At 42.1% G+C, this 11,611-nt stretch overlaps 1 protein-coding gene across 1 annotated transcript in view; it reads right to left on the bottom strand.

Moving 5' to 3' along the window:
• LOC124696001 (pentatricopeptide repeat-containing protein At3g53360, mitochondrial-like) overlaps window positions 1-1,755 on the bottom strand; it is a 2,131-nt gene extending 376 nt beyond the window's left edge. Inside the window, exon 1 of the mRNA XM_047228795.1 lies at window positions 6-1,755. Within this exon, the coding sequence (XP_047084751.1) occupies window positions 6-1,755 (1,750 nt within the window). The remainder of the gene's footprint in view (window positions 1-5) is intronic.
• Window positions 1,756-11,611: the final 9,856 nt, after the last annotated feature.

Here is an 11,611-nt window from a genome sequence, read left to right as displayed (position 1 = left end):
GCCACCTTCGGTCCAGCTGCTGCCTGGTATCGAGTTCAGTCCTCTTGACAATGATAGTCTAAGGATATCATCAGCACTATCCCTCCTCCCAAGCGAGACATAAATATCAGCAAGCATTTTATAGTTGGCTCGATTTTCTGGATCAAGAGACAAGAGATGTCTGGCCGCTGCTTCTCCAATTACCAAATTCCCATATGAACGGGAAGCACTTAGCAATATCCCCCACAATACTGTATTGTCAACATGTTCAGAAATAGTATTTTTAATCAGGTCATATGCATGAGTCAAGCGTCCAGTACGACAGAGCATATCAACAACACATGATATATGCTCAACATCCGGCTCAAGACCATATTGTTCTTCCATGCACTTGAGCAAGTCCATTCCCTCTTCAACAAGACCTGTGTTTCTACATGCAGACAACCCAGTAAGAAAAGTGTAACGGTTCGGTTTCACTTCTGTTTTCTTCATCAGCTCAAAAAGCTTGACAGCTTCAGCAGCATGTCCATTCCAGGCATAGACCTGAATCATAGTAGTCCAAGAGATTACATCCTTGTCCACAATCCCACTAAAGGCATCAAGTGAATGTCTAAGACTCCCACATCCACCATACATGCTAATAAGTGAATTAGCAATTGTCCTTTTATTCTGGAAACCTCTTTTAATGATCTGACCATGTGCTTCCATCCCCTTTTTCAGTGAGGGAATCGAAGAGATCATAGGTAGGATCTCCAAGAACGTGACAGCATCTGGGTGAATGCCTAGCCTCTGCATTTCCACTGTAAATCCAATTGCCTTTTGCACTTGTCCAAAAACTGCACACCCTTTGACCAGAGCATTCCATGCAACTACATCATCTCTAACTTGTTCGACTCCGTGTAGAAGACCGACTGAGCAATCTAACTGTCCACACTTTGCATACATATATATGAGTGCAGTTACCAATGAAGGGTCTCTATTGAATTCACTAGAATTAGCCAGCACATAGCTTTGCTCGATCCATTTTCCTTCTTCCAGGTCACCCAGCTCAGTGCATGCCACAATGACATTAAGCAAGATTGACCTGGTGGGCAACACGGTAGAATTTGAAACCATCCAACGGAAAACCTTAAGAGCAGAATCTGGCCGTCCATTCCGAACAAGCCCGCCGATCATGGTGCTCCAAGTGATGGAATCCTTCACCTCCATCTGGCGAAACAACATCACAGCCTCGTTCAAACAGCCAAACTCAGCATACAACTCCAGGAGAGCATTGCAAACAAAAACGCTCAGGTGGAAACCAGACCTAATTGCAAGAGCGTGCATCATATTACGAGCCTTCCAAGAACCAGAACTTGCAAACCCAGAAACCAAGCTCACCAGTGTCGACTCAGTGGGGGTCACTCCATCCGCCGACCTCATCTTTTGAAATAACCTCAGAGCCTGGTCCAACTGACCCACGCGCGCATATCCAGCAATCAAGGCAGTCCACACCACATCATCTCGGTGCCGCATTCCATCAAACACCACGCGAGCAGCCTCCGTATCACCCGCTTCAGAATACATCACGACCTGCGCCGTACCAACCAGGAGGTCAGATGCAAACCCTCTCGCGGCCGCTTCGCTCCCGATACGCCGACCAAGCTCAAACTCCGAGGCGCGGGCGCACGCGGTCAGGGCAAGGTGGTACGTATGGTGGTCAGGCGGGCAGGCCATCCCTTGAAAGAGCTCGATCGCCAGCTGCGGGAGTCCGTGCGCGAGGTAGCCGCGGAGCATGCCGTTGTAGAGGAGGGGTTTGGGCCGCACGACGGAGGCCGGCCCGGGGAATGATGCTGCACAGGGCACGGCCTCGAACGCCTTGCGCGCGGCATCGGTGGCGCCGAGGCGGAAGTAATGGGATACGAGGAGGGAGGCGACGTATCCGTTTCCGGCGAGGCCCGATACGACCGCGAGCGCGTGAGGGCGGCGTACGTCGCCGGCGGCGGAGATGGCTGCGGCGAGGGCCTCTTTGAGCGCTTGGTACCCGTAGGTCGCGGCGCGCATTTAGACAGGAAGCAGATCCCGTGTTGGAGTGATGCGGTGAAATTAAGGCCTAAATTTTTTTTTTTGAGCGGAGCCTAAATAAGTCACGGGCTGTGATAGCTTACCAAGTACAGCCTGCAGGCCAGATACAGCCCATTTCCCTGGTGCGTTGTGACTTGTGATTGTGAACCTTATATAAATGTCTAAAAAACATTTCTAGAAGAAAAAAAGTACTCCCTCCTTCTAAAACATGAGGCACACTTTGACTATTATACCAAATTATATGGACTGAGTGATAGGGCAAATGTGTCCGATCTTTCGATGAGATGAAGATAGATCGATTTGTTGGTGGAGTTCGTGCTTGACGATCCGACTACACGTGCAAAGCTCGTGCGCCAATGTAATCGCTAGGACAATCTCCGGGCTGATCTTGCGGGAGCACGATCAGCCTGACCAGAAGGTCTTAATTCCTATCTGAAATCGAGAACATGTAAGAACTAAAGATGCAATCAGAATAGTGTGAATAGAGATGAAAGCTTGCTTGATAATGGTGGGATTCCGAATAGTCAGTCTTGTTCTGGGCGTTGGCCTCAAAAGAAGTACACGAAGTTGCAGCAATTGGCTAACTTTTAATCTAATCAAAATCCAAGTTCTAATGACGCCTACAGAGGGATATATATGGGGGAAGTGAAGGGATTTTCGTCCAACCAGCTAGGGTTGGCCAAAAACACCCCTAAATGGGCCTTCCTCCACTTATATGGCCTCTTAAAATCCCCTAAAATACCTAATCCGAAAATACATGGGCCTGGCCCATTAAATAAGGTGACGCAGCACCATAAATAACTCTTGGACGAATTTTATGATGGGGAAACTTGTAGAATTCATCCAAGCACCGTTGCTTCATTATGGTGGCTTTAATGTTCTTAAATCTCCACTTGGGGCGTCCTCTTGAATCCTCACATGTTTGTTGTCATCTCCTCCATGTGTGATCATGCTCCAATGTTTGTCCTCCTCATCGTTGCTAGGTCCATCATTCCTAAGAGTAACAAACATATCTGATTTAGGCAGCATCATATTCTCATATATAAGAGGAATAGTTCCAAGAAACGAAAGTACCTGATAGTTAAGTTGTTTGGCACGAGCTCGAGTAATTGGCCTTGTATTTGTGTGGATGTAGGTACAGCGGTTGTATCAAGAGATGGGATGTCCTCATCATGCCCCTCTTTCTTGAATTGAAGTCGTCCTCGACGAAAGCTCCTCTTCTTCACCAAAGTAAGGCTTCAAATCTGCAATGTTAAATCTAGGACTAACCGGACCCAATTCTGCAGAAAGCTCAAGTTTATATGCATTATCATTTATTTTCTCTAACACCTTAAAGGACCTGCAGCGCGTGACATTAGTTTAGACTTGCGCAATTCAGGAAAACGATCTTTGCGCAAATGCAACCAAACAAGATCACCAACATCAAACACAATATGCTTCCTTCCTCTATCCCCAGCAATTTTATACTTAGCATTCATGTGTGCTATGTTGTCTTTAGTAGTATCATGCAATTGTAATATCAATTCAGCACGTTGTGTTGCATCCAAATTATTTTGCACCGAAGATGGTAAAGGCAATAAATCAATAGGTGCACATGGAACAAAATCATACACAATATCAAATGGGCACATCTTAGTGGTAGAATGCAGCGAACGATTGTAAGCAAATTCAACATGAGGTAAACATTTTTCCCACAATTTTAAGTTCTCCTTCAAAACAGCCCGCAACATAGTAGATAATGTTCTATTTACTACTTCAGTTTGTCCATCAGTTTGGGGATGACATGTTGTACTAAACAGCAATTTAGTCCCCAACTTAGCCCATAAACATCTCCAAAAGTGGCTAAAAAAGTTAGTATCACGATCAGAAACAATAGTATTTGGCACACCATGTAAACGAACAATTTCGCGAAAGAACAAATCAGCAACATGTGTAGCATCGTCAGTCTTGTGACATGGAATAAAGTGTGCCATCTTAGAAAACCGATCCATAACAACAAAGATACTATCCCTCCCCTTCTGTGTACGAGGCAATCCCAAAATGAAATCCATAGAAATACAGGAAGAGGCATATATAAACCATGTGGATTAAGTCGAGACTTAGCTTTTTTACATGTAGTGCAGCGTGCCACAAATCTCTCAACATCTCGACACATACGTGGCCAAAAGAAGTGTGCATCAAGTACATCCTCTGCCTTCTTCACACCAAAGTGACCCATCAATCCTCCTCCATGCATCTTCTGCAACAACAAAAGACGAACGGAACTATCTGGGATGCATAACTTGTTAGCACGGAACACAAATCCATCATTGAGAACGAATTTGTTCCATGTTCTACCATCTTTACAATTCAGCAACACATCTTTAAAATCAGCATCATGTAAGTATTGTTCCTTTATGGTTTCTAATCCAAAAAACTTGAAGTCAAGTTGAGATAGCATAGTATAACGGCGCGACAAAGCATCAGCAATAACATTATCTTTATCCTTTTTGAGTTTGATAACATAAGGAAAAGACTCAATAAACTCAACCCACTTTGCATGGCGGCGATTAAGCTTAGCTTGACTACGAATATGCTTCAAAGATTCATGATCAGAATGTATAACAAATTCTTTAGGTCATAAATAATGTTGCCAAGTTTCTAATGTCCGAACCAGCGCATATAATTCTTTATCATAAGTAGAATAGTTCAGACTAGGCCCACTCAATTTCTCACTAAAATATGCAACAGGTTTGCCCTCTTGTAATAACACACCTCCCAAACCAATTCCACTAGCATCACATTCTAGCTCAAAAGTCTTATTGAAATCAGGAAGTTGGAGTAATGGAGCATGTGTTAACTTATCATTCAGAATCATGAAGGCTTCGTGTTGTGCATTGCCCCACACAAAGGGCACATCCTTCTTGGTAAGCTCATTCAGCGGCGCAGCAATGGATCCAAAATCTTTCACAAAGCGCCTATAGAAACCAGCGAGGCCAAGAAAACTCCTCACTTGTGTGACCGTCATTGGCTGTGACAAACTCTCAATTGCTTCAATCTTGGCTAGATCAACTTCAATTCCCTGTGCAGTAACAATATAGCCAAGAAACGCAACTCGATTGGTGCAAAAGGTGCACTTCTCAAGATTATTATACAAACGTGCATCACGTAAAGTAGTGAAAATAGCACGTAAATGATCCAAATGATCCTCCAAAGATTTGCTATAAATCAGAATATCATCAAAGTATACCACCACAAAACGTCCAATAAAAGCACGTAAAACTATGTTCATCACTCTCATGAAAGTACTAGGTGCATTAGTTAAACCAAAAGGCATTACTAACCACTCATATAAACCGAACTTAGTTTTAAACGCTGTTTTCCATTCATCTCCTAATTGCATACGAATCTGGTGGTAACCACTACGCAAATCAACTTTAGAGAACATAATAGAACCACCCAATTCATCAAGCATATCATCTAAACGAGGTATAGGATGACGGCATCGAATGGTAATATTATTAATAGCTCTACAATCAGTACACATGCGTGAAGAACCATCTTTCTTAGGTACCAAGATAATAGGAACAGCACATGGACTAAGAGACTCACGAATGTAACCTTTATCTTGGAGAACCTGAATTTGTCGCTGAATCTCTTTGGTCTCTTCAGGATTGGTACGATATGGTGCACGGTTGGGCAGTGAAGCTCCTGAAATCAAGTCAATTTGGTGTTCTATCCCACGAATAGGTGGTAATCCAGGTGGAACATCTTGTGGGAACACATCAATGAATTCCTGCAAAAGGTTAGCAACCGCAGGTGGCAAAGAAGGAGGCATATCCTCAAATGAAAAACAGAACTTCTTTGCAAATGATAGCATAGCATTGAGTAGTGTTCACATCAGGTTTAGCAATATCAGATTTGCAAGCAAGCAAACAAGGATTTTTCAAACGAATTTCAGTAGCATGGTTCGAATCAGATTTAGTATTAGTCGTATGTGGCATAAAATCTGCAGCAATAATTTTATTTTCACTCTTATGTTTCTCCTCGTTTTTTACTCTACTAGCTCTAGCAAGATCATCTTTTACTATTTGTTTAGAAGTCATAGGTTTGAGACCAATTTTCTTTCCATTATGCATAAGAGAATACTGATTAGTTCTACCATTATGAACAGATTCTCTATCAAATTGCCAAGGTCTACCAAGTAACAAAGAACAAGCTTGCATAGGTACAACATCATAATCAACAAAATCAGAATATGTACCAATAGTAAAATGCACACGTGTAGTTCTTGTTACCTTGAGCTTCCGAGAGCTCTCAAACCATTGAATGTAATATGGATGTGTGCGCTGTCTTGTAGGGGGAGAAAGCTTCTCCACCATGTCAACGCTAGCCAGATTATTACAGCTCCCTCCATCAATGATGATCTTTATAGCTCGCTCTTTTACAACGCCTCTTGTTTGAAACAGATTGTGGCGTTGATCATGCTCAGATTTGCTCAATTGCACGCTCAAGACACGCTGTGCAACTAAACTCCTGTATTGATCAGCAGTGTCAGCATCCATTACCTCCATCTCTCTCTCAGAATTAGAATTAGCGCCATCACGTGCATCAATAAGGGCCAATGTGTGTTCATCAAAGTCACTTGCAGAATCATATTCTCCATCTTCACGCACCAACATCACACGATTGGTTCTGCATTCTCTCTCTATGTGTCCTAATCCCAAGCATTTGCGACATTGAATGTCGCGCGTCTTCCCCGTGGAGGCCATCAAAGATGAACTCTGAGGAGGACCAGCAGATGGTGGTGGAGTAGCAGCCGATGGTGCTCGTGATGCAGGCGCGGTGTACTTGGAGGTAGTAGGCGTTGGTGCAGCCCCACGAGATGGTGGTGCTGATGGTCGCGGAGACCACGATGATGTACGACCTGCAGAAACATTAGCTCTTCTCCATGGTGGTTGATGATCCTGCACTTCACGTTCAGCTTTGCAAGCAAGATGAAACAAGCGAGTAATAGTGTTGTACACCTTATAATCTAAAATATGCTGAATCTCTTTATTCAAACCACCAAAGAAGCGTGCAAGCATAGCCTCATTATCCTCTACAACACCACAACGAATCATGCCAGTTTGCAATTCTTGATAATAGTCTTCTACAGAATTTTTTCCTTGTTCTAAGCTAGACAATTTCTTAAGAAAATCACGCTGATAATGTGGAGGAGCAAAACGAGTACGCATAGCAAGTTTTAAACCAACCCAAGTAGTAGGAATATTAGCATGATGTGGTCTACAATGTTCAGACCACCAAATAGAAGCAAAATCTTTGAACTCACAAGTAGCAGCACTAACACGCAAGTGATTGATGTCTACGGGTGCTTCTATTCTTGTAGACAGTGTTGGGCCTCCAAGACCAGAGGTTTTTAGAACAGCAGCAAGTTTCCTTTAAGTGGATCACCCAAGGTTTATCGAACTCAGGGAGGAAGAGGTCAAAGATATCCCTCTCAAGCAACCCTGCAATCACGATACAAGAAGTCTCTTGTGTCCCCAACACACCTAATACACTTGTCAGATGTATAGGTGCACTAGTTCGGCGAAGAGATAGTGAGATACAAGTGGTATGGATGGATATGAGTGGTAATAAAAATCTAAATAAAATATGGCAACAAGCAAACATGTAACAGAACAATAAATAAACGGAGATTCGATGTTTGGAAACAAGGCCTAGGGATCATACTTTCACTAGTGGACACTCTCAACATTGATCACATAATAAAACCACTCTACACTCTCTTGTTGGATGATGAACACCACTAATTGTGTAGGGCTACAAGAGCACCTCAATGCCGGAGTTAACAAGCTCCACAACATTCGATGTTCATATTTAAATAACCTTAGAGTGCATGATAGATCATTGCAATTACACCAAGTACTAACATAGCATGCACACTCGTCACCATCACACTATGAAGGAGGAATAGATCACATCAATACTATCATAGCAATAATTAACTTCATAATCTACAAGAGATTACAATCATAACATACGCCAAGTACTACATGATGCACACACTGTCACCATTACACCATGGAGGAGGAATAGACTACTTTAATAACATCACTAGAGTAACACATAGATGAATAGTGATACAAAACTCATATGAATCTCAATCATGTAAGGCAGCTCATGAGATCATTGTATTGAAGTACATAGGAGAGAGATTAACCACATAGCTACCGGTACAACCCTTAGCCTTGATGCAGAACTACTCCCTCCTCATGGGAGACAGCAGCATTGATGGAGATGGCGGTGGTGTCGATGGAGATGCCTTCCGGGGGCACTTCCCCGTCCCGGCGGCGTGCCGGAACAGAGACTCGTGTCCCCCAGATCTTGGCTTCGCGATGGCGGCGGCTCTGGAAGGTTTCTCGTACCGTGGCTTTTCCGTATCGAAGATTTAGGTCGAGGAGGCTTAAATAGGCGAAGAGGCGGAGTCGGAGGGGGCCTGGGGCCACCACACGCAGGGCGGCGCGCTCGGCTCCTTGGTCGCGCCGCCACCACGTGTGGGCCCCCGTGGTTCCCCTCCGGTGGCTCTCGGTGTTCCGGAAGCTTCGTGGAATTCTAAGATGCCGGGCGTTGATTTCGTCCGATTCCGAGAATATTTCCTTACTAGGATTTCGAAACCAAAAACAGCAGAAAACAAAGAACCGGCCCTTCGGCATCTCGTCAATAGGTTAGTTCCGGAAAACGCATAATAATGACATATAATGTGTATAAAACATGTGAGTATCATCATAAAAGTAGCATGGAACATAAGAAATTATAGATACGTTTGAGACGTATCAAGCATCCCCAAGCTTAGTTCCTACTCGCCCTCGAGTAGGTAAACGATAACAAGGATAATTTCTAAAGTGACATGCTATCATAATCTTGATCAATACTATTGTAAAGCATATGAGATGAATGCAGCGATTCAAAGCAATGGTGAAGATAATGAGTAAACAAATGAATCATATAGCAAAGACTTTTCATGAATAGTACTTTCAAGACAAGCATCAATAAGACTTGCATAAGAGTTACTCATAAAGCAATAAATTCAAAGTAAAGGCATTGAAGCAACACAAAGGATGATATAAGTTTCAGCAATTGCTTTCAACTTGTAACATGTATATCTCATGGATAGTTGTCAACATAAAGCAATATAACAAGTGCAATAAGTAAACATGTAAGAATCAATGCACAGTTAACACAAGTGTTTGCTTCTAAGATAGAAAGAAGTAGGTAAACTGACTCAACAATAAAGTAAAAAAAGGCCCTTCGCAGAGGGAAGCATGGATTACTATTTTTGTGCTAGAGCTTTTCATTTTGAAAACATAGAAACAATTTTGTCAACGGTAGTAATAAATCATATGTGTTATGCATAATACATCTTACAAGTTGCAAGCCTCATGCATAGATTACCAATAGTGCTCGCACCTTGTCCTAATTAGCTTGGATTAACATGGATTATCATTGCATAGCATATGTTTCAACCAAGTGTCACAAAGGGGTACCTCTATGCCTCCTGTACAAAGGTCTAAGGAGAAAGTTCGCATTGGATTTCTCGCTTTTGATTATTCTCAACTTAGACATCCATACCGGGACAACATAGACAACGGATAATGGACTCCTCTTTAATGCATAGCATTCAACAACAGATTAATATTCTCATAAGAGATTGAGGATTGATTGTCCACACCGAAACTTCCACCATGAATCATGGCTTTAGTTAGCGGCCCAATGTTCTTCTCTAACGAGTATGCATACTCAAACCATATGATCATGAAAATCGCCCTTACTTCGTACAAGACGAACATGCATAGCAACTCACATGATATTCAACAAAGGTAAAAGTTGATGGCGTCCCCGTAAACATGGTTACCGCTCAACAAGCAACTTATAAGAAATAAGATACATAGCTACATATTCTTCACCACAATAGTTTTTAAGGCTATTTTCCCATGAGCTATATATTGCAAAGACAAAGAATAGAATTTTTAAAGGTAGCACTCAAGTAATGTACTTTGGAATGGCAGAGAAATACCATATGGTAGGTAGGTATGGTGGACACAAATGGCATAGTTTTTGGCTCAAGGATTTGGATGCACGAGAAGAATTCCTCTCAATACAAGGCTAGGCTAGCAAGGTTGTTTGAAGCAAACTCAAGTATAAAACGGTACAGCAAAGCTCACATATGAACATATTGTAACTATTATAAGACTTTATATTGTCTCCTTGTTGTTCAAACACCTTAACCAGAAAATATCTAGACTCTAGAGATCAATCATGTAAACCAAATTTTAACAAGCTCTATGTAGTTCTTCATTAATAGGTGCAAAGTACATGATGCAAGAGCTTAAACATGATCTATATGAGCACAACAATTGCCAAGTATCAAATTATTCAAGACATTATACCAATTACCACATGCAGCATTTTCTGTTTCCAACCATATTTTTTTCAGGAACGCGCGAGAAAGCACGCCTTTTTTTTTATAGATAGAGGAAGAACCAAATACAAACTCCACACTTACAACACACGTGGCCAAGGCCAAAGAGGAAAAATAAACTCCTCACAAAAACCCCACAAGTTTCCACCTATCCGCTTCCTCGATAATCGAGTCGAGAAGAAGAGCCTCCGACCTAGATTTGTTCTTGAATATCCTATTGTTTCCAACCATATAACAATGAACGAAGCAGTTTCAACCTTCGTCATGAACATTAAAAGTAAAGCTAAGAACACATGTGTTCATATGAACGAGCGGAGCATGTCTCTCTCCCACACAAGCATGAATTTATTCAGAGAAGAAAATAACAAAACGAAAATAAAAGCACACAAACGCTCCAAGTAAAGCACATAAGATGTGACGGAATAAAAATATAGTTTCACTAGAGGTGACCTGATAAGTTGTCAATGAAGAAGGGGAAGCCTTGGGCATCCCCAAGCTTAGATGCTTGAGTCTTCTTGAAATATGCAGGGATGAACCACGGGGGCATCCCCAAGCTTAGACTTTTCACTCTTCTTGATCATATTGTATCATCCTCCTCTCTTGACCCTTGAAAACTTCCTCCACACCAAACTTCTCATAAACTTCATTAGATGGGTTAGTACTCAAAAACTTTAATCCACCTTGGCCCTGTAGTGACACATTGCAAGAACTCAATAAAACATTAGCTACAACTCTCCACGTCTAGAAAGCTGTAACATCCCAGGTATTGGGGTTACAAAAATAGAGGAAACAGATGTGTGCATTGCATTCATGCATAGAAAATCTGGGGAATTTTCGCGCTTTAAAGTAAAACAGTCACAATGAATCGAAGTTTCACTTGACCTTGGTGGAATTGAAGTAGCTCATCAAGTCCAAGTGCTATAAACCTCAATGTGACTTTGCTAAAACCTTGTTTTGGGTAGAGATGATTTGATCTAAGGGGTTAGATCAAATGGAACTAATAATCAACCCAACAACACTTTACTCAATGATCAATTGCTTGATCTTATTAAAGATCATAACATGGTAATCTTTGCCATAACATATGAACATCTATTTAACTATAAA

The sequence above is a fragment of the Lolium rigidum genome, chromosome 3 (genome assembly GCF_022539505.1).
Source record: "Lolium rigidum isolate FL_2022 chromosome 3, APGP_CSIRO_Lrig_0.1, whole genome shotgun sequence".
Taxonomy (NCBI): Eukaryota; Viridiplantae; Streptophyta; class Magnoliopsida; order Poales; family Poaceae; genus Lolium; species Lolium rigidum.
Note: the sequence above shows the minus strand (reverse complement) of the source record. Positions and strands in the feature narration are given on the sequence as shown.